At 34.2% G+C, this 21,992-nt stretch overlaps 3 protein-coding genes across 3 annotated transcripts; 2 read left to right on the forward strand and 1 right to left on the reverse strand.

Moving 5' to 3' along the window:
* Nucleotides 1-7,844: 7,844 nt before the first annotated feature.
* Nucleotides 7,845-8,862, reverse strand: LOC140974896 (uncharacterized protein At2g29880-like). Its single transcript, XM_073438404.1, has 2 exons — nucleotides 8,536-8,862; nucleotides 7,845-8,444 (listed from the first exon to the last, which is right to left on the reverse strand). The coding sequence occupies exons 1-2, from the start codon at nucleotides 8,860-8,862 to the stop codon at nucleotides 7,845-7,847; spliced, it is 927 nt and encodes a 308-aa protein (XP_073294505.1).
* Nucleotides 8,863-9,978: 1,116 nt separating this feature from the next.
* LOC140987171 (putative cyclin-D6-1) lies at nucleotides 9,979-11,182 on the forward strand. The gene is made up of 3 exons (XM_073455617.1): nucleotides 9,979-10,529; nucleotides 10,610-10,740; nucleotides 10,879-11,182. Exons 1-3 carry the CDS (start codon nucleotides 10,316-10,318, stop codon nucleotides 11,050-11,052), a joined length of 519 nt encoding a protein of 172 aa, XP_073311718.1. The 5' UTR covers nucleotides 9,979-10,315; the 3' UTR covers nucleotides 11,053-11,182.
* Nucleotides 11,183-12,506: 1,324 nt separating this feature from the next.
* On the forward strand, nucleotides 12,507-13,866 carry LOC140987251 (probable disease resistance protein At5g45440). The gene has a single exon (XM_073455728.1). The coding sequence runs from the start codon at nucleotides 12,526-12,528 to the stop codon at nucleotides 13,777-13,779; it is 1,254 nt and encodes a 417-aa protein (XP_073311829.1). The 5' UTR covers nucleotides 12,507-12,525; the 3' UTR covers nucleotides 13,780-13,866.
* The last annotated feature ends 8,126 nt before the right edge of the window (nucleotides 13,867-21,992 follow it).

The raw sequence follows: 21,992 nt of genomic DNA on the forward strand, positions 1-21,992 counted from the left end.
ATATAGACACACACATATACGGACACATATTTGTGAATTATTAAAGGCCAAGAATTGAAATCATCCACATGCCAAGAACAGAATCATTGTTACGTAGTAAAGTGACNTATTAATTGAACATAATAATCTCCATCAATTAAATTTAAACACATTTTTGCAAAAAGAGAATAAGGAAAAATCACTAACGTGTCACACACACACACAACATATATGTTCCGATTGGGTACAATATATATGCGTGATGTGTGTGTATATTTTGATATATAATAATTTAAGTAAAATGTCAATTTTAATTTTGTATGTATTGATGTACGGCATGTATATAATTGTATATTTTATTGAATTAATTATAATTTAGTACTTATGTTTCAATGATCACTTTTAGTCTTTTTTAATCAAAATTATATAATTAAACTACTAATATAATTGATATTGTTAAATTTTTATAATTAGATTTTTAAACATACTTAGATGTCACAAGAAATTTCTTAACCACAAAATTATACAATTTAACAATGATATTAGTTATTTAAATACATAATTTTGAGGAGAAGGGCCACATTGATTATCGAGACATAGTTACAGGATCATAACTGATTTAACAAAAAATAAAAGACTAAAAATATCACAACTCGATACATATTGAACTAAAATTGGCAATAATTTATGTTATGTACTATATTTGAACAAATATACGGTGTACTTTTTGACGACTGATTTGGCATAATATATACTTAATTACAATAAAGCAATAGGTGTGCATGTTTCACGTAAAAGGTCAACATTATTTAAGTATCGGTTTCAAAAGATTGAGACCTCTTCTGCATATAAAGAAAAAGATTGCTACGTACCTCTTGCTTTTGAAAAGGCACGTTCTACACCATGTTTGCCAATGATCGATGCGAGAAATACTCGTGATCACCTGACCTCGTTTTCTGCAATTTCAGCTATTATAATTTTTGAGTTGGACTAGTTCAATCTAGCTGCAACCATATGTCGTAGTTCTCAAAAGATAAATAAAGTACGATAGTAAATTTATAAAAGATACATAAATTCGAACATAAGCCAATCAACAATGTCGTGAAAAAACACAGAAGACAAAACTAAAACAGTAAAACAAAATGAGCCTAGCTTATACGAAGTACAGTTTCCTTAAAATAGATTTGTCCCCTCCGAAGGTGCTTTGAGGATCAGGACGGATAATTTTTTCACAAGATATAACGACTGCATGCAGCAACTTAACACGAAGTAATTACACTAGCGAAATGAAAAGTACCTTCTCAATTAGTACCAGTTCTCTTTAATCCAAGTATTTATGGCCTGGACATATGTCTTGGGTTCGAGACTGGAGAGGCATGTATTCCACAGCCAGGTGTGGGGAGTTTTGTGAGTAACGGCTCCATGGGTTATGAAGGAAAATATTATTTCTTGATTTAAATTATTTCCCTAACAATATCTTTTAGTTGTTGATTTAGTTGAGTATAATATTTAATATGAATTTTGTCTTTCTAAGATAATGAGATAAATATACTATTTATGATAATGATATAATATCCTTGTTTAAAAAGAGTTTGTGACTTATAAAACTCTAAACTTTCCATGTTTTGTAGGATTCCTTATTGATAAACCCTAGGCATATAAATAAGAGTGCAAGGACATTGGTGTGCGGCTCAACTTTAATATCAATCATACATACATACACGCAGGGGATGATTTTCAGAGAAAGATAATTCTCGAAGCAGTAGCTGTTTGAAGAGTGGTGATCGCGTGTTGCCTTGAATGTTGGGAACATCTGCAGACAACATCCGTGAAGAAGTTGGCTGAAGATTGTTTTCATGGATTCCCTTTTGGCACACGTTTTTTGGCTTTCTTAATTAAGTTTTTATTATGGTTACTTGTTGAAAGCATTGGTTTTCTCAATTCGTTGAGAAAATTGATTTTTGTCATAATCACTAGTTATAGATTTTTGTGTAAACGATTTGATTTTCTAGTGATTAATTTTTGCCATAAGGCACCGTACAAGTATTTATACTTGTGCATATTCAATCTTGTCCATCTATTTCTTTAAAGTGAATTTGTGTTACAAAATATAATATTCCGCTGCATGTTGTCTTAAATGTTGTAACATTTGACACAACACTTAATTCTGATAAAACACAAATTTACAGTCTCACTTTTATATTATTACTGATTGATTTATTATTCATTAGTATCTATCGAACACCACAATATAACTCTTACAGGTTATCACGATGGCTGTGATTGCAGGACTCAAAAAGGGTAGGTATATGGGCCTTACAAAAAAAAGCGTATTTTATTGTAAGGCCCACGTGTCTCCCCAATCTCGAATCTAATACTTATGTCCTGACCAAAAGTACTTAGATTAAAGAGAACTGGTACCAATTGAGCTGCTATGTAAGGTCCATGGGCCTACCCCTTTTGAATCATGCAATCAAAGTCATCATGATAGTCCATAGCACCCTAAGTAGCTCAATTGGTACCAGTTCTCTTTAACTCAAGTACTTATGGTCTGGACGAGATATTGGGTTCGAAATTACTCAATCGTTAAAAAAAAAAAGAGCAACGTAGTACAATATAAACCAAAATCAATTTATTTCATAAATATGCAAACAATATTATTTTTACAATTTAAATATCCAAAATTATAACGAATGAAAATAAATATGATATCGTACATAAAATAACAATTTACCATGGCACGTTTTTGATAAACAGGGATTTATCATCATCCTCAAAATATTTTTTCTTATCTTCTTTAACTCGTTTCTCATCTTTATCTAGGAGTTAATGTAAAAGATGAGAATTTTGTAAAATACTCAGTAAGTGGGGGTCATTTAAGACATATAACAATATATATATGTAATTTTCGAAAATTATGACATATTGTTTCATAACTTGAATCGTAAAACATATTCATACTTCATAATCTCGACGTCATACATAATTCATCGTAAGCATTGAAATTCATTTGCTTTTCATGGTTTATTGATATCAATTCTTAATTTTTAATCATGTAAGGGGCAAGACCATAACAAAGATTATAATCTCACCGTATAAAAGCCATAAACTTATCGTATTTTGGAATTTCCACCCATATCTAGTTGAGTATTATCAGCGCTCAAATCATATAGTATTTTCAACACAATACAAAACCAATAACTCATGCTTGAACGAACTTTTGAAAAATGAAACAATTCATCAACAAATTATTTAAAAACATAAGCTCATTGAGTTTAGTCTTGAATCAAAACCTTAATGAACTCTTGCTTGGCTTGAAATTACTGCTTGATTTCTTGCCAGCGATTGAACAGAACTTCACCTTCCAAAATCTTTTGAAATTTGACAGAACTTTGGAGAGCAATTCTCGAAAATATAGAGTGAATTTAGGTGTGATTTTCGAATGGCTTATGTGTGGTATTTATAGGTGGTGAGATGTCAATCTTATCATAATTCGGTTGATATTTCTTCCATAATTTTAATTATATTTCTTCCATAAGCATTGTCTTACTAAACATTGAAAACTTGGTGCCCAAGTATGTATCTTTTCGAACATATGAGGGTTTGATTGGAAATTTCGGTTAGGGATTGTTTGGATCTTGAATTTTCGGTCCTTATTTGATTCTGGCTTAGATAAAAATTGCAATTTTCATACTACCATCACCATGTAGCTATTACTCGTCTGATGGTAGAATGGACACGCCCATTTGGCCAGGTTCTAATAATCGATTTGAAAAAACCTTTTGGATTGTCGGGAAATTATTTTGAGGCCCCAATTTTAGGGTTTTGATTAGGGATGACAACTTTTCTCACGGATTTGAGGTCCCGCGTGGAAAATCCGAAATGGGAACGGGGATCTCCGATTTTTTCGAGTTTGGGTTCTAGTTAAAAAATCTCCGAAATAGTTCAGGACGAGTATGAGATTACTATCCCCATCTCGAACCCGCCTCGNTCAACTCAAAATATAATAACAATAATAATAATAATAATTTGGATCCCTCCAAAGTGGGCTTGGACCATTCTGGCTTACGTAAGGTTCGGCTCTACTGCTACCAAATTATTAATTTAAAATGCACATTTAAATATTGGGTTGTTAAGTTTATCGTGCAAAATATAAACATGTGGTTCCACGAGCTATTAAATTAAACAATGATAACCCCAAAATTAATAATAGTTAGCATGCTTCCGGCGCAACAGCCACCTATGGCTCACTCTTTTCTAGTTTAATTTTTTATATTCATATTTTAGTCTGAACTTGTATTTAATTTGGTTAACTCAAATAAAATAAATTAACAAACATAATTTTGGATTCCTGACTCTGCCATTGATCCGGCGTCTGGCACATCACAATCCCAGGATATAATATTGTCTCGTTCAGGCGCACATTCTCCACACCTGGCCTCCATCGGCCCCCGCACGTAACATCTCCATTCGGTTGGGTAATTGGCACATCTTCGCCATTCACTTTTCACACATTGTATTATTGTTTCCATTCTCAAACAGTTCATGCATGAAAATTCATCTTGCGTGTAAATTTATGGTTTTTGGAATGCAACTTTCTTGTTTCCTCAATATAAGCTATCCGAATAATTTACACATTTATTATGAAATAATGCATTTTTGGTTCTATATATTTATATTTTTGCGATATGTTGTCGAATTACATACTTAGTTTGTTATCTTTATTTTTTTGACAATTTTAGTCATTTTGTAGCATAGAGTTGACGTGACGATTAAAGAGAATAAAATTATAAAAAAATCAAAAGATATATGATTAAGATTGTAATTTGATAACATGTAAGAACTATAATAATTAAATTATACTAGCATCTTTGTGCTCGTGTTGCATGTTTGTACAGTTGTTTTTTTTTTTTTAAGGATTTATGACTATTTGGTTATATTTTCGTTATTATTTGAATTACAATGACGCGACTATATTAAATATATAATTTATAAAAGATAATGTGTGAATATTTAAATTTAAAGACAGTGTATATTAATTAGTAGGAGATAATAATATGTTAATATTTGAATTTATTTATAGATGTATTTTAGTAAAAATCAATAGATATCACAAATATATATATATTTATATTTGATACGATGTACACACATCGTGCACACTTATGTGAGCACCGATGAGATGACACTCATTGTTAGATGTACTATTTTGATATTTGGATGGAAGTACTTCGTTATCGTTTTTTTTACAAGCGTACAATTGAGCTTCTGTCTGAATCATAATCATTATAATCAATTATATGCTAATGAGATTATCATATATAATGCATATTAATAAAATATTATGATACTTAAAAATTAATGGAATTGTATATAATTATTTGTCTTTGTATGAGTGGGCAGACACGAAGTAGGAGAAATTGGAAAAAAAAAATGTTTATTTTGTCTTCAATTTGACGGCATGCTTTTTCAAACGGGAGCAGCTTGAATCTTCGTCGTCGTATGAATTAGAACCGGGGACTACGATTGAGGTCGTTTCCACCGTGTCTGCCTCAAATCCCATTCAAAGGCATGGAATAATTAATTAAATTTCAAGTGTACGCTTCTCCAAATTCGATATTTCTGTAAAATTGAACAATTTTTGAAATGTAATCGTGATTCGTTTAGGTGGTACGTGGATGAATCCATTTGATTCGAGAAAGAATTTTAGTGGGGTGTATTCAATGTAGAGATTTAATGACTTTCAATGACTTTTTTTAAATGATAGATTTCCATGGATTTGGTAGATTTTTATTGACTTTTGTAGAATCTCACAGATTTGTAAACAGAATTTCATGGATTTTTGTAGACTTTTTGCAAGATTTTGATAGATATTTGTAGACTTTTGTAGACTTTTTGTAAAAAAAATTACAATTCAATTTAACAAAATCTAAATTTCAATATATATTATTTCTTTGAACTAGTAATTATTTAACATAAATAACATCTTCACTTTGAAATAAATTTACTTATTTAAAAAGTAAATATATTTAATATATGAAAAAAAATCACAATTCAATTTATTAAAATTAAAATTTCAATCACCGTGTCTATTCAACATGCATAAATAATTAATCAATAAAATTTATTTTATAAGCATATATAAATAAATTTAATCAATATAGATAAATAGCTAATCAAAACATTATGAAATTTGATAAATTATAAGCAGTTTTTTATGAAAAGAAATCTAAGGTTCGTTATTGTGAATATGATCAACGTCACTCCACATTCTGTTTGCTATAGTATCTCTCCATGCATTTGCATTTGCTCGTTGTTGTTCTTCAGTGCCAAATATTTGATCAAAGTTGTTATCCTCGTAAACTTGTTCTGATGAAGGTTGTGGAACTTCATTCTCTGGTTCAACTGGAAATTCATCAGACCGACACTCCTTTCGAAGAAAATTGTGCAATCCGGCACAAGCCAATACAAGCTCCGCCTGTGTTGTATATGGAAATGGAGGAGCAGTTTTGAATATTTTGAACCGCGATTTAAATATACCGAATATCCTTTCAATGACGTTTCTCAAAGAGGCATGACGAAGATTGAACAACTCTTTTGCATCTTCAGGGTGACGACCTTGGCCAGTGAATTCTTGGAGATGATAACGAACACCTCTAAAAGGAGCCAAGAATTGACGTCTATTTGCATATCCACAATCCACTAAAAAAAATTTACCTATCGAATATTATTTGTAGAATCAAGTAACTAATGAATAACATATATAATCTTGAAAAATTACAAAATTTTTAGATGTATAGCATATATAACAAAAAACATACCTTGTGGCACTTTAAGCCCGTTATTTCTTGATAAAGCATCTGCCAATATGTTTGAATCATGGGCAGATCCCTCCCACCCACTGAGCACGTAAATAAATTCTAAATCAAAGTTAGAAGCTGCTAAAACATTTTGAGAAATTGTCCCGTGACGATTACGATAACTGTTAGTATCATGCCCAAACACTATTGCTGGAATATGAGTGCCATCAATAGCCCCAATGCAATCCTACAATAAAAAAAACATAATAAAAATTGTGGTACTTATAATAATAACAACTAAAAAGAATTTAATCACTTACTTTAAAATAAGGATAAAATCTTGTACTCTCTCTTATTTTTTCTGGAACTCCAGATCCAGGTTTGACCATCATATCTGCTGCAATTCTATTCAATGCTCTCAGCACTTTGTTGAAGTTTTGGCTAGTATTGTATTGTGATCGACCGAATATTTTACGAATCAAGCAATATCGAGTATTTTGACCAACAACAAGTAAAAACATGGCAAGTATTTCTTCAATACAAATATATCTTGTATCTTGCAATGGTGTTTTTTCTCTAAGGATGTTGCACAATTTTAAAAATACGTCAGGGTACATTCTATAAATTTCTCGAAAGTTTATTGGATCCTCTTTTAATATTTTATGGATATAATCGTATCCACTTGAAGTTATTGGTCGTCTATTTAAGGGACGATGGACACGTTCGTCATTCATGGTAGTTATATGCTTAGTTAGCACATAGAGAATCCCAAGAATTTCCCTCAACAAATACCTAAAAGTTTCATGTAATTTTTCTTCGAATTCCTCTTCTTCCGTTTGATCTTCTACATCATGTACGTTGATATATGACATTTTAATGAACCACCTGATATCAGACAAGGAATTAGAATAAAATAAGTCTATGAATTTATTGAATATCGTTCCATGTAAAACTCAAAATTTATATAAATAATCCAAAAATCCACAATCAGAAAACAAATAAAATGAATATGTCCAGAAATTAAATCACAATATAACTCATTATTGATCATGTCCCTAAAAATTCTCATTCATTTAATTTATAGTCTATCCATCCCGAACGCTCTTCAATTGTCATTTTCAAGGAATCCATCTTCTTTGATCTGGTGTTAAGTAAATCAAGCACTTTGTATCGAGTACGATTATCCAAATTTGGGACCTCTTTGATAGCATCCCAACAAGTATCACCTACATTCCCTATTAATTCTATCTTAGAAACTACCTTCTCAAGAGTGTGAGATATTTCACATATATAATTTGGGTCTGTATTCTTGAATGTGCTTGATTTTGCTTCAAACTCAGTCCTATCTCGTTTTTTTGTAGTTGGTGGAACCTCTGAACTTCTGGGCTGAGGGGATAATGGTAAAGCAGAGTCCTCAAAGAATGGAAGCTGGTGTGAAGATTCTTGTTTGTCACTTTGCACGAATTCACCACTATCATAATCAAAGACATAATCATCTAATAAATTAGTTTCCCTATTTTCTTCTATATCAAATGTTCTTGCATCAGTATCATCTCCTAGTCCAATTGAGTATTTTCCAGTAGCAGTTCCAGTCCCGACCGCAATTCTCAAATCTTCATAATCCTCAAAAGTGTCTGTCCGATAATATTCATGTTTATGATGAGACTGGTAAAGAACAAAAAAACAACAATTGTTAAAACTAGTTATAATTCTAATTATAAATATAAATTTATTATTTTAACTCAAAGACTTTTACCTTGAAATAATCCTCCCATACTTCATCTTTAGCAGTGAATTTCTTTGTCACGGAATCCCATCCAAAACCAGAGTTATGACGTATAAGCTTACAATAATTGTTGTATCGTTGTTTGAACCACTTTAAACGACTTTGATATTGTGTAATAGTCTTTTCACATCCAAGTTTTTCGTTTAGAGCAGGAAGTATTTTTTTCTCCACAGTTTTCTTGTTAAATACTCCATTCTTATCACGCCATCCTCGCATTGCGGCATCAACCATGATTTTTAGCAATTCATTACTCTCTTCAGTCGTCCACACATTATATTTTGCTTGTGAATCTCCCATTGTAAGTATTACTTGAGTATGCATAAGATATAAAGTATACGGTGATAAGAAGCAAACAAGCACATACATTTTACTAGATATTGACCAAAATAAGTAAAAAGATCTAGAGACAATGATAAAGTGTGATACAAACAATCAAACAATAAGGACTAACAAGTTCAATGGAATTCTATTTCATAAAAAAAATAAAAGAAAAAGAATAAAGAAACGCCTTCAAGTTCAAGTTTTTATATACTCACAACAAAAATTTAACAAAAACAAAAAAAAAATACAAAATTTCCAGACTATATGTACCACTTGGAAACTGAGTCATCTACCTTGATATCCGATCTATGTGCCATTTTCACTATCCAACTTGTTTTAAATTTCCAGTATTCAGCCACTGGGTATTCATAATTCTCATATGAGTGGTTTCGCAACTCTTTTAAAAAAAAATACATGAAACGGAAAATGTGGCATCATCAAAACTCGATTCGGATATCCTAAGATACAAGAATTTGAGATCCATATTCCACCCAATGTTCTTGGATATCGCCCTACATATAAAAAAAAACTTCTAACATTCCACGGAGGCTAAGAACATAATCGTATGTATGAAGAAATGAGAACATGGATTATTGCTTTCATTACATGAACGATCCGATTTCTAACGAGTGACCTCTGCTAATACAGTAGGGGACAATAGGGAAAACGACCTTATGTTTCAGAATAGTTTAGAATGATATGTACATTGAAGTTATAAATTCAGTCTAGCACACAATAACATCTAAAAGATCAAATCTTTTCACCCAAAAAATGTAAATTAGTTCAAAATTTTTCGGGTGTTATTTACAGAAAACTTTATACTTCAATTTTTTTCCAGATTAACGACCAGAAAGCTTCTCAAGTGTTATTTCAAATGACGCCATCTTTTTTTCTCTCAGATTCGTGGAAAATCCATCAACTCACCATGATTTGAATATATATAAATCATAATAANGATTTCTAACGAGTGACCTCTGCTAATACAGTAGGGGACAATAGGGGTGAGTAGAAGACAAAATCTTTATATGGGTGAGAATGAGAAAATGCCGTCTTTTTATTCTATTAAAAGTCTACCAAAATCTTTAGGGTGAGTAGAAGACATTTTTTGAGTTTTTATAGTTGTACCTAGAGTTTTAAGGTTTGTACATAGAGAATTATATTAGAATCATTGTAAATCTATGGAAATATTGGATACCTATAGATTTTTATAGATTTTTAAAAAGTCAAGTTTGAATACCACTATACTTTTCATGACTCTAGAAAAATCTAATTTGGATACCACAAAACTTTTATAGAGTTTATAAAAGTCTATGTTCAATACCTTTAGACTTTTAAACTCTATAAAAGTCAATAAAAGTAATTAAATTTCCAAGGTTGAATACACCCCCTTAGAATATGGATTACGTTGAAGGTACTATTATCTACTCTCATGATGAAACAGAGGGAAGAAGGTTTGGAGTTTGATGTACGATCGGTTCAACGAATGGAGGCTATTATTCTAGCGACTCTGCAATGGAGGATGCGATCTATCACTCCTTTCTCCTTCCTTCGCTATTTCATTTCCTTTTTGGAGGTCGAAGACTCTTCTTCAACTCAAGCTCTCATACACAGAGCTTCAGATATCATCTTCAACGTTCAACATGGTATTTCTATTTCAATTACCAGATTTTTCATGCATAATGTTACTCTTTTTTCCATGCCTAATTGTTTTTATTAATCGCAGTGTTGAAGATTTCAGAGCACAACCCTTCAACAACTGCAGCTTCAGCTCTTCTCTGCGCCATTCAGGACTTGATGCCGCAGAAAATTTCTTCTTCGTTATCCTCGATTTCATCATGTGAATATTTGGACAAAGTAAGCAGAGGATGAAGTTTTCACTGTTTTAATTTCACTCCAAATCTTCTTCAAACAATTCTGCATTTCGATGCTGAATCAATTTTTTTTTATTTGTTTTTTGTCATTGGATTAATTTTGCTGTCATAATTACTGCAGGATAGACTGTTGGAATGCTTGGGTTTGATGCAGGAGATAGCGACGGTGGGGTGTGAGGCAAGCCCTAATGCTACGGGGAGTTGTACTTTGACACCAACAAGTGTCCTCCATCGGCAATGCACAAGCTCCGGAAGCGATACCCTCGCCGCCAGCTCAAAATTTCCTCGAGATTAATATTATTCGTATTTCATATTGTGTTATTCACACTCTTGTTATAATGAAATACTTAAAATAAGACGACATAAACATTAAACAAAAAAAAAAAAAAAGAAAAGAAGAAGCAAGAACGACTGAAATACTATATTTCAGGATAGTATCCTCGTATTCACTTATATCTATAGTTTAATACTTTTACAGGCGGTTGAGATTGTCAAGTGTAAAGAGATGAATTTGACAATTATTGTTTGATGAAGATCAAACAGATTATTTATAACGTAGTTTATAAATTAATTTTATATGATGAAAGATGTGGAAGTAGCTTAACAGCTTATCAAGTGAGGAGAGTAAAATTGTCAATTTCAGTGAAGAAGTTAACAAAACTGGCAGCTGCAAAAAATGGAACAGTGGAAAATTTTGTCCTTGAAAATTTTCATTTTTCATTATGTGAACGAGATTTATACAATCGACACATTGTTGTCGTATTATCGTCGATCGAAGTTATAATGAGTTCACAATTATTTATTTAGTAAATATAGAATCTACTCATTAATATAATATTAGTAATGATTACTACTAAGTGCAAAATTCATATAATATTAGTAATGATTACTACTAAGTGCAAAATTCATATGAAACATTCTAGAAGGTTCTAGATATATTAATTGATTGATTTAATTATGCATAGTATTTTCAAGAGTAGAAAATAATACATGAGATTTATACAATGTTCAGATCAAGTATGATTCCTGATTTGATTAGAAATCGAAACTTATAAATATTTCATTAAGGATTATATGAAATAAGAGATAACTCTTACACTAAAATTTTGTCAACCAAAATTTTCTCCATTCTATGCTCCTCACAGAGTTTTCGGCAAACTCAATATTTGGAGAAAATTTCGGCCATTCTTCCACCGCACCACCGTCAGATTTCTGAAATTTCGGCAACCCAATCTCGACGCAAATTCGTGTAGATTTCTAGTGCAGTCAACACGAGGAACATAGTTTCTGATTGTGGATCTGATTAGGAGATTGAAGAAAATACAAGAAGAACTATCTTCGCTTAAAATCTGTAATAGTTTGATGTCCAATGTTTAGAACGCAAAGGTAAATATTCTAACGTCATATGAATGTTATTAAATCATAAGATGTCCAAAGAATGTTTTAAACGTTAAAACACAATTTTTAATTTATGATGTTTTTTGGGTACGAGAAAAATGTACTCTTTTAACACATTTTCATTTGATAGATACAATGCGTGAAATTCTAAATCTTGCACTTGAAGCTGAGAGCTACAGCATCTCGTCAAAAGTAAAAAGAAGCAAACATGATGAACTTTAGAGAAGAAGAAGAGACCCCTAAAGTGAAATACAATAAGCCAAGTTAAGAATAAGAATGACTTAAAAAGATCTCCATCTTCTTGTATACGGCACATATACTTTTCGTCATCCAAGCATAAAAAGGAACCAACTCTGTGAACTCAGTTTGCATGCCCCCAACTAAAACAACAAAATATAGAAATATGGAGGACATTGAAAATTTCCTGCTTGAACAACTCGAGAAAGCTATCGAGGACGTTAAGCAGCCGAGCACGGTCTTCGATGAATGCAGCAGATTGAAGGATTTGATCAAAGCAAGGAAAGTGGGTACCGGTGCGGCAGATGATGCAACACGAAAACAAAATCTCTACTATCTCAACAACATAGTAGCCGAGTGGCAAGCAGTACTGAAGAAGCACAACCACTGCTCTCCAACAGCGCAAATCACTTTGAACGGCCAGCTTCCTGAAAGGTTGAAGAAAATCAGAAAGGAGCTTGAAGAACCTGCTGAACAGAAGGATGAAACGTCTTCAAAACATAAGGAGAAAGTAGATGAAAAAGCTGCACACAAGGTTGAAGCTTCACAAGATAAGGAGAAATATAATGAAAAGTACCGCGGATTGGAGAATCCTTATCACGTGGATCGTTCAAAGATTTGGGGAATCGACGATAAATCCAAGGCGATGGAGAGGCTTCTTGTGAGGAAAGATTCAAGTAATAACGGGTTTCGAGCCATCGGGATTGTGGGGATGACAGGGGTCGGAAAAACAACTTTCTGCCAAGTTTCTTTCAATAATGAAGAAGTGAAGAAACACTTTCTGCCAAGGATTTGGGTAGAAATGTCGAAACAGCCCGAGAACGATGATGATTACAAGAAAGAGGTGGTGAAGAGTTTCTTGAGGAGCCTTGGGTTTGAAGACAGTGTGATTGACGAAATCGGAGCAGAATCAGAAGGTCTCGACTTGCTCCTGTTGGCACTTAGAAAGCAATTGCAGGGTAAAAGATACTTGGTTGTTCTTGATGATATTTGGCATTTGGACAAGCGGTTTAAAGAATTTTGCTCTTCATTATCAAAAGATGATGAAAAGTACGAAGCGAGACTGTCCTATGGATTGCCTAAGGGTAGTGGTGGCTGTGTGATTGTTACTAGCAGGTCTGAGAGTTGGGCAGTAGATATGGTCGGCGAGAAGAACTTGCATAGACTCACACCTCTGGAAGATAAGAAGAGTATCTGGAAAATTTATACCGACACAATTGAAGAGAAAGGGTATTATATGGACCCCGACATGGAGAAGGCGGAGGAGGAAATTGTGAAAAGATGTGCAGGACTGCCGTTGATTGCCAAGATGTTGGGGGAAACTGCGGTCAAAACATTTGTAGGAGACAAAGGAAAAGAGGAAGGCTCCGAGACCAACACAAAGTAGTTCACTTATGCTTGGACATCCTACTTAATGTGTATTCAATGATTCAAATTTATGCTGCTTCTTTTTATATGTGAGTACATTATTATTATTATTATTATTATTATTATTATTATTATTATTACGTGGATTTTATTCGTGAAAATGAATATGGATCATTGGATATATTTTTAGATTAATATCTTAAATGTAGCATATCATCGACCTAATACACAATTAATATTTTAACAAATTCTAGTGAATTATCTCTATAATTTTTAGATTGACGGTAGTGATTTTTGTCATATTGACTTCAAGTAATTCATGTCATTTAGTTTTCTCAATTAATATTTCTTTATAAAATCTTTGTTTAAATGTTTCTAACTTTTTAATTTTCTCTCTGCAAAAGCAATGGAAGGCCTTTGAAGAGTTTAGCAAAACTTTTCATAAATTTGTACGTAGACAAATTTATAAATTCAATTCAATACATCAAATATGCACAATATGTGATCTTACGGTTTACTATTTTTGTTTCAAATATTGATAATGAGATCTATAAAATAGGTTTTCAGACTTCATTCATAGTGAAATTTATGTAAATTACAACTTTTCCAGGTTTATGTGATAACGTAGGCAGTGCAAGACGAATGAGCAGGTTCCGAACGACCGAGCAAACTGTTATTTCATGGTTTGTTATTTCTTTATCTATATACCTATGTTATCAAACATAGATAAAGACCTTGATTATACTTTAATACAAATGAATCGTAATTCGATGTTGAAACTCGTTTGTAAACACTGTATAATCTAAATTCGTTCCTAGTCGATTCAGCCGCCTAAAACATAGATAAAGGTCGCTTGAGCTTGAGACTAGCATCTGTGATGTTGTGTACTGCGTTTCTTGGTAAGGGCGTAGAGATGTCCAAACATGCATATGGGTAGTCATATGATGATTATACTGAACAACCCTCCCTCGGAATTTCCAAGTGGTTATCATTCATCGAGAGGATAAGTCCGTGGTTATGATTGTACACCATTAGTCCTTACGACCCGGGACAACACTGAGGCTCTATATGCTAGGGCTGTGCTTTGACTCGTTTACCTTCTCCAAGAGAGTCATCAGGTGGCGAGGTTGGGTACAATTGCGACACATATAGGAGCCAGTGCATTGTAGTCGGGGATTCACCGCTCACCTACGGGTGTGGATATCCTGTGTGATATGATGAAATAATAGTGCATGGAATCTCTGGCCAGAGTATAAGATGTACGTTGGAGAAAGAGTTCTTCAATAGTACACGCGATGCCACTATTATAGTTATCACATAGTTATCGAATTAATATGCAACCCTCGATGAACCAATGGTTGCAGATTCGATCGGGATATATGAGATGAAGGGACCGTACTATATGTTAATCATAACCGACTGGTTCTTGCAGGCACTATCAGTGATACCTAGGGAATCATGGGGCGATGCTGCTAGACGCTCTTACCACGATTCGATAGGTTTAATCAGAAAATGGTTTCTGACATTCTCATGATTAAATGTTGGTACATGAAATGGGGCGAATTAGGGTAAGCCCGAATAAAGGAAAATGTCCTGAATCACAAAGAGTTGTGAACCCACGGCTAGCTGTATCCCTGAACCATTGAGGGTCACACAAGCACTGATTTACTTGTTCCCGTTGAGATAATAAATTCAATGAGTTGAATTTATAAGAAATAAGTTTGATATGATCAATCGATAAGCTTATAAATAAAGGTTATAAAAGCTTATAGAAATTTTGAGAGCATGACTGCTAAAGACAGTCAAAAGAAGTAAACATGTTTTATTTAGATTTTGGTGATCTCAAAAATATATGTATTAAAAGAAAATCAAGATTGGACAAGGTTGGCATGCATATTTAGAATCTTTCATTAATTTAATTAATTAAGTTAAGAAATGATTAGAAATAATAATGAGAAATTTTGATTCTTTATTTACGTAACTTTCATCCACAAGGATTTTATTGAAATTCATTGACTTAATTAATATGATTAATTAAGAAAATGACAATTACTTAATAAATTAATAAAATATATGTTGGAGATCACCGAAGCAAAAGGAAGGTGAATAAGGAAAAAGGCTTTGATTTGGCATGCAATATTTTAGAATATTTAATTGACTTAATTAAGTTGATTAATTAAGTAAATTGAATATTAGAAATAATAAAGAGAATTTGATTCTCTATTAACTGTAGGGCATCCCAAAGTTTCTGAGAGAGAAAAAAAACTTTCAGCTCTTCTAATTGCAAGAAAAGTTTTGCTCTCAAAAAGGTTCTTGAACCATCTTGTTTTCTTGATCTCAAATACAAAATCTTCTACACTTTTTAGTGCAAGTTAGAAGAGGAACAATTATTTCAGTCGTGGACCTGATTCGGAGATCGAAGAAAGTTCGTACGGATTTACAACAAGAGCTACATCCGCTAATACCGGAGTAGTTGGTGCAAAGTGAATTAATTAACTAAAGGTATAACTTTTCTAAACATCCTATGTATGTTTTGTTAAAACCATACGAGTGTCTAAAATTATTTTGTTTTTCAAAATAAAAAAAAATTTAAACTTCCGCTGCGTTTTGGGCACGTAGAAAACTGAGATCCAACAGTGGTATCAGAGCCATGTTTTCTGATTCGTATGATTTAAATTATATTGAATAATTTGTTTCTAACCACACAAGAAAATTTTCAGAAAAATTGATGCACCATAAAATTATTTTTTTTTTCGGAAAAAAAAATTCGCTATCTGCCCGGAACTGTTCCGGGCAGACCGCGCGCAGAAGAGCGCGCAGCGTGCGCGCGCGGAGCGAGGCAGCGTGCGGAACGTCCCCACTCTGCGCGCGGCGCCGCTCGCACGTGTGCGCGCCTGCGCGCACAGGTAGCTGCCACTGCCCGAAACATTCGGCCAGCGGGCGGGCAGCGGGGGCGACTGCCCGGGATCGTCTCGGGAAGCGTGCTGATTGGTGGGCTTGAATTAATTGGGCCTAGGGTGCAATTTTCTGATTTATCAAAATTTTGGGCAAAATTGATATTTTTGAAAATTGGTTCAATTTTATTTTGGAAAATTAATTTTTGAAAAATTAATAATTTTCTTGTAAAATAAATAATTAGAATATGATTTTAATTATTTATGGTAAAAATGAGTTTTATAATAAATCAATTATTATTGATTTAATTGGAAATTAAATAAAGGGGTTTATTTAATTTATTAAATTCTTTAATATTTGTGGTGGTTAGTGATAATATTATTAGATATATAATTTATCAATTAATTAAATTGTTTAATTAAATTGATTTTAATATTTGATATTAAATGCATGAAGGATGATCGAGAGCCTTGACCAATGTGTTAGGTGTATGTTAAGATATTTTACTGTTTTATTCGTTTTTAATATTTGATATTATTAAAGTGGGCCTGGTTTATGGCCCGTTCCCACCCCCATGAAATGTATCCCTTATGTGCCATGGCTATTCAAATGTAATAATTAGAAATTGTGGGAGATCAAGATTGGAAGATGGTGAGCCCGATGATCAAGATGAAGACATGTAAAATATTGGAAGCTTTTGTAATAAGTTGCATTTGCATCTCTGTATTCACCTAGGTTTGGACCTGGATCCATGTATGGCTCACATGGATCTAATAGTGTTGGCGATCGATCATCCTTATTTATTGTTGAATGTCATATTATGATATATGTGATATATAGTAGTATGCATGTATGTATATTATTAAATAATATAGTTGCATGAATCTGGCAAACATACAAACTCGTGGCATGCGATTTTTAAATTAAAATGATGAGACAATCTTAAAATTAAAATCTCTCATTTTGAATAAGATTCAAAATTTATATCAAACCGAAAAAGTAAAAATTAAAAGAGTTTAATTTTTTCTTGCCTTCCATCAACCGTGGTTGCATGTTGATCGCTACCCGCGGATAGTGTCTGGCTCATATTATTGGGGAGCCCTGTACGCCGGAAAGCTGTGACTTCCACCGGACATATGATGTGAATTGAGTGAAACTCCCATGACTTCGGCTCATATTATTGGGGGAACTCATGGCGACCGTCCACTACAATTCAATATTGATGGGTTGGTTTGACACGTAAAAATAAACGACGTCATATTATTGGGTCCTTATTAAACGTGAGGCAAAACACGCGGAGGTTGCATAGAGATGCAATTGGATTCTACCTTTTAGAAATTATAATTGGCTGATATTATTCAGGATTATAATTGGCTAATTGGACTCTGCGTGCCTACTAAAGAAATACAATTTCCCTTTTTCATCAGAGGGTGGTGGAAATGTCAAATAGTGGGAGGGTAATTTATAAAATAAAAATCCATATTTTATATCTTAAAATTATTTTAAAATAATCAGTAACAATTATCTGTTTTTTTTTTCAGTATATTTGAAATGACGTCACGCAATCCACTTTCAATCATTCTCGATCAAAACAAGTTGACTGGCCCTAACTATAATGACTGGTTTCAAAATTTAAAAATTGTTCTGAGCTCGGAAAAAATTCTGTATGTGCTTGATAAGAAGCCACCGAAGGAGGCAGCTTCAGACATCAGTGAGTCTGAATTAGCTAAGCTTGAGAAGTGGTGGGACCATGATCTCCAAGCTAAGAGCTACATGTTGGCTTCTATGTCGAATGAACTTCAGAGGAGGTTCGAGGAGGCTGTGAATGCTGCTGACATTCATCTTCATCTGAAAGAGTTGTATGGAGTACAGACTCGATCAGAGAGACATGCTACTGTAAAAGAACTCATGACTACACGTCTGCGAGATGGGACTTCGGTCCATGAGCATGGTGTTAGGATGATTGGGCTCATCGAGAAATTGGTAGGACTCGACGTGGTTATTCCTGCTGAGCTCTCGACTGATATTATCTTGCTGTCACTGCCCCCCTCGTTCGATGGATTTGTGGTTAATTTTAACATGAACAAGCTTGAGGCCACCCTTGAAGAGTTGGTCAATATGCTTACCACCTATGAGGCCACAATCAAGAAAGAAAAGCATGTTCTTCTAGTGGGCTCATCGTCCGGTATGAAAAAAGGAGCCCAAAATAAAGGCAAGAAGCGTTCTGCCCCACCAAAGAAGAATAAGCCCAACAAAAAGCCGTACAAGAAACCCACTTCGGGGCCCTCAAAGCCCGACAAGTCAGAGCATGTCTGTTTTCACTGCAACAAGCCTGAACATTGGAGGCGTAACCGCACGGAGTATCTTGCCCAGAAGCGTTCTGGCCATGGTATGTTTTACATAGAAGTAAATGTCTCAATTAATTCATCTTCTTGGGTATTGGATACCGGATGTGGTTCTCATCTATGCAATTTTGCAGGTGATGGCAAGAAGCAGGAGACCTAGAGATGGCGAGACATTTCTAAGAATGGGGAATGAAGCAAGGGTTGCTGCAACTGCTATTGGAAATGTTACTTTGATTTTGAACAATAATTTTAAGTTACTTTTGAGAGACGTTTTATATGTTCCTGAATTGGTTAAAAATATTATTTCTATTTCTATGCTTGATAGAGATTATTATTATTGTGTTTTTGCTAAAGGTGTTTGCAATATTTACAAAAATGAATGTTTGATAGGAACCGACGAATTAATGAACGATTTCTATAACTTAAAATTGAAAGATATTCCGTTGAACAATATCCAAGCACAAAAGAAAACAACAACAAACAAAAGAAAGTTAGATGATCCAAACCCCGCACAGATATGGCACGCTAGACTAGGTCACATTTCCCAAAGAAGGATGCACAATCTAGTGGGAGAAGACATGTTTGACTTGTCAGACATAAATTCTCTACCTACTTGTAAGTCATGTCTAAAAGGAAAAATGACCAAGGCTCCCTTTAAGAGAAACGTGGAACGTGCACATGGTCTACTGGATTTGATCCACACAGACGTTTGTGGCCCGCTAAGAGTTAGCACAAAATATGGGCAATCCTACTTCGTTACCTTTACTGATGACTATTCGAGGTATGTGTATGTTTATTTGATAAAATACAAATCTGAAGCATTTGAAAAGTTCAAAGAATTCAGATCTGAAGTAGAAAATCAGTTAGAAAGAAGTATTAAGGCACTTCGATCTGATTGAGGTGGAGAATACTTAAGTGCTGAATTTTTGGGTTATTTAAAAGAAAATGAGATTCTCTCACAGTGGACTCCACCAGCAACACCACAATTGAATGGTGTTTCAGAACGTCGTAATCGAACGTTGATGGACATGGTTCGATCTATGATGGGATTCACTGAATTGCCTATATCGTTTTGGGGATTTGCGCTTGAAACTGCGGCAATGTTGTTGAATAATGTTCATACCAAAGCAGTGGATAAAACACCATATGAGATATGGATGGGGAAACCTCCCAAGTATTCTTACTTGAGATTATGAGGATGTCCTGCTTATGTGAAGCAGACAGTGGGAGACAAATTGGATAGTAGATCCACTTTGTGCTACTTTGTAGGATATCCAAAGAATTCTGTTGGATATTATTTCTATCATCATAGTGAAGCAAAAGTTTCTGTTTAAAGAAATACCACTTTTTTGGAAAAAGAATTTCTATTAGATGGAAAAGGCAAGATGATAAAACTTGAAGAAATTCAAGATACTCCCTCAACTATAGAAGTTGAACCCATTTCCCAACAACCAGTAGTTGAATTACAAGCTCCTAGAAGGTCTGATAGGGTTATTAGACCACCTGCAAGATATACGCTTCTTCATGAACAAGACCAGGATGAGTCATGTGTTGGATGTGATCCAATGAACTTTAAGGAAGCAATATCTGATACTGATTCAACCAAATGGCTTGAAACCATGCAGCCAGAAAAGGACTCAATGTATTCAAACCAAGTGTGGACATTAGTGGATCCACCTGAGGGAATCGTTCCCATAGGATGCAAATGGATCTACAAAAGAAAGCTTGGGGCTGATGGGAAGGTAGTGACCTTCAAAGCAAGACTGGTTACAAAAGGTTATACTCAAAGGCAAGGAATTGACTATGAGAAAACTTTTTCACCAGTTGCTATGTTTAAGTCCATTAGAATACTACTAGCCATAGCAGCATGGCACGACTATGAAATATGGCAAATGGATGTAAAGACTGCATTCCTCAATTGAGACATCAAAGAAGATATTTATATGTCTCAACCTGAGGGATACACATCAGTGGGAAGTGAGCATAAGGTATGCAAACTTCAGAGATCAATATATGGTCTCAAGCAGGCGTCGAGAAGTTGGAACCTCAGATTTGATAGTACTATCAAGGAATTTGGTTTTGCTAAGAATCCTGAGGAACCATGCGTGTACAAGAAAGTTAGTGGGAGTGCAGTGATATTCCTAGTACTTTATGTTGATGATATTCTACTCATTGGGAATGATGTAGGATTACTGCAATCAACTAAAGTATGGTTGGCAAGTAAATTCTCCATGAAAGACATGGGTGAAGCGTCCTATGTATTGGGAATACAAATCTATAGAGATAGATCGAAGAGGATGCTGGGACTCACCCAAGTCACTTATATCGATACCATTCTGAAGCGATTCTCTATGGAAGAGTCCAAGAGAGGATACTTACCAATGTGTGATGGTGTTACTCTATCTAAAGCCATGTGTCCCAAAACTGATGAAGAGATAGAGATGATGACACGTATTCCATATGCCTCAGCCATTGGTAGTATCATGTATGGTATGATATCGACACGTCCTGATGTTGCTTACGCTCTGAGTGTTACAAGCAGATATCAGGCGAACCCTGGTCCAATGCATTGGAAGGCCGTGAAAGATATTCTTAAGTACTTGAGAAGAACTAAGAAATTGTTCATGGTCTACGGGGGTGGAGAATTGAAATTGGAAGGCTACACTGATTCTAGCTTCCAATGTGACGTAGATGATTCAAAATCGACCTCTGGTTTTGTATTCATGCTTAATGGTGCGGCTGTCTCTTGGAAGAGTTCCAAGCAAGACACCGTTGCGGATTCCACCACTGAAGCTGAATACGTTGCTGCATCAGCTGCAGCCAAAGAGGCAGTTTGGATAAGGAATTTTGTCCAAGAGTTGGGCGTCATTCCTAATGGAGTTGATCCAGTCCCGGTGTACTGCGACAACACTGGTGCCGTTGCGCAAGCAAAGGAACCAAGGTCTCATCAAAGATCCAAACATATACTGAGGAAGTTCCACATCATCCGGGA

This window comes from Primulina huaijiensis, chromosome 1, assembly GCF_012295235.1.
Source record: "Primulina huaijiensis isolate GDHJ02 chromosome 1, ASM1229523v2, whole genome shotgun sequence".
Taxonomy (NCBI): domain Eukaryota; kingdom Viridiplantae; phylum Streptophyta; class Magnoliopsida; order Lamiales; family Gesneriaceae; genus Primulina; species Primulina huaijiensis.

What these genes read in the sequence shown, in the direction of transcription:
- LOC140974896 (XM_073438404.1), bottom strand. Translation starts at nt 8,862, where the DNA reads ATGGGAGATTCACAAGCAAAATATAATGTGTGGACGACTGAAGAGAGT. An exon ending in TATGGGAGGATTATTTCAAG is followed by an intron (nt 8,445 to 8,535) that starts GTAAAAGTCTTT and finishes GTTCTTTACCAG; the next exon opens with TCTCATCATAAACATGAATA.
- LOC140987171 (XM_073455617.1), top strand. Translation starts at nt 10,316, where the DNA reads ATGATGAAACAGAGGGAAGAAGGTTTGGAGTTTGATGTACGATCGGTT. An exon ending in CATCTTCAACGTTCAACATG is followed by an intron (nt 10,530 to 10,609) that starts GTATTTCTATTT and finishes TATTAATCGCAG; the next exon opens with TGTTGAAGATTTCAGAGCAC. An exon ending in CATGTGAATATTTGGACAAA is followed by an intron (nt 10,741 to 10,878) that starts GTAAGCAGAGGA and finishes TAATTACTGCAG; the next exon opens with GATAGACTGTTGGAATGCTT.
- LOC140987251 (XM_073455728.1), top strand. Translation starts at nt 12,526, where the DNA reads ATGCCCCCAACTAAAACAACAAAATATAGAAATATGGAGGACATTGAA.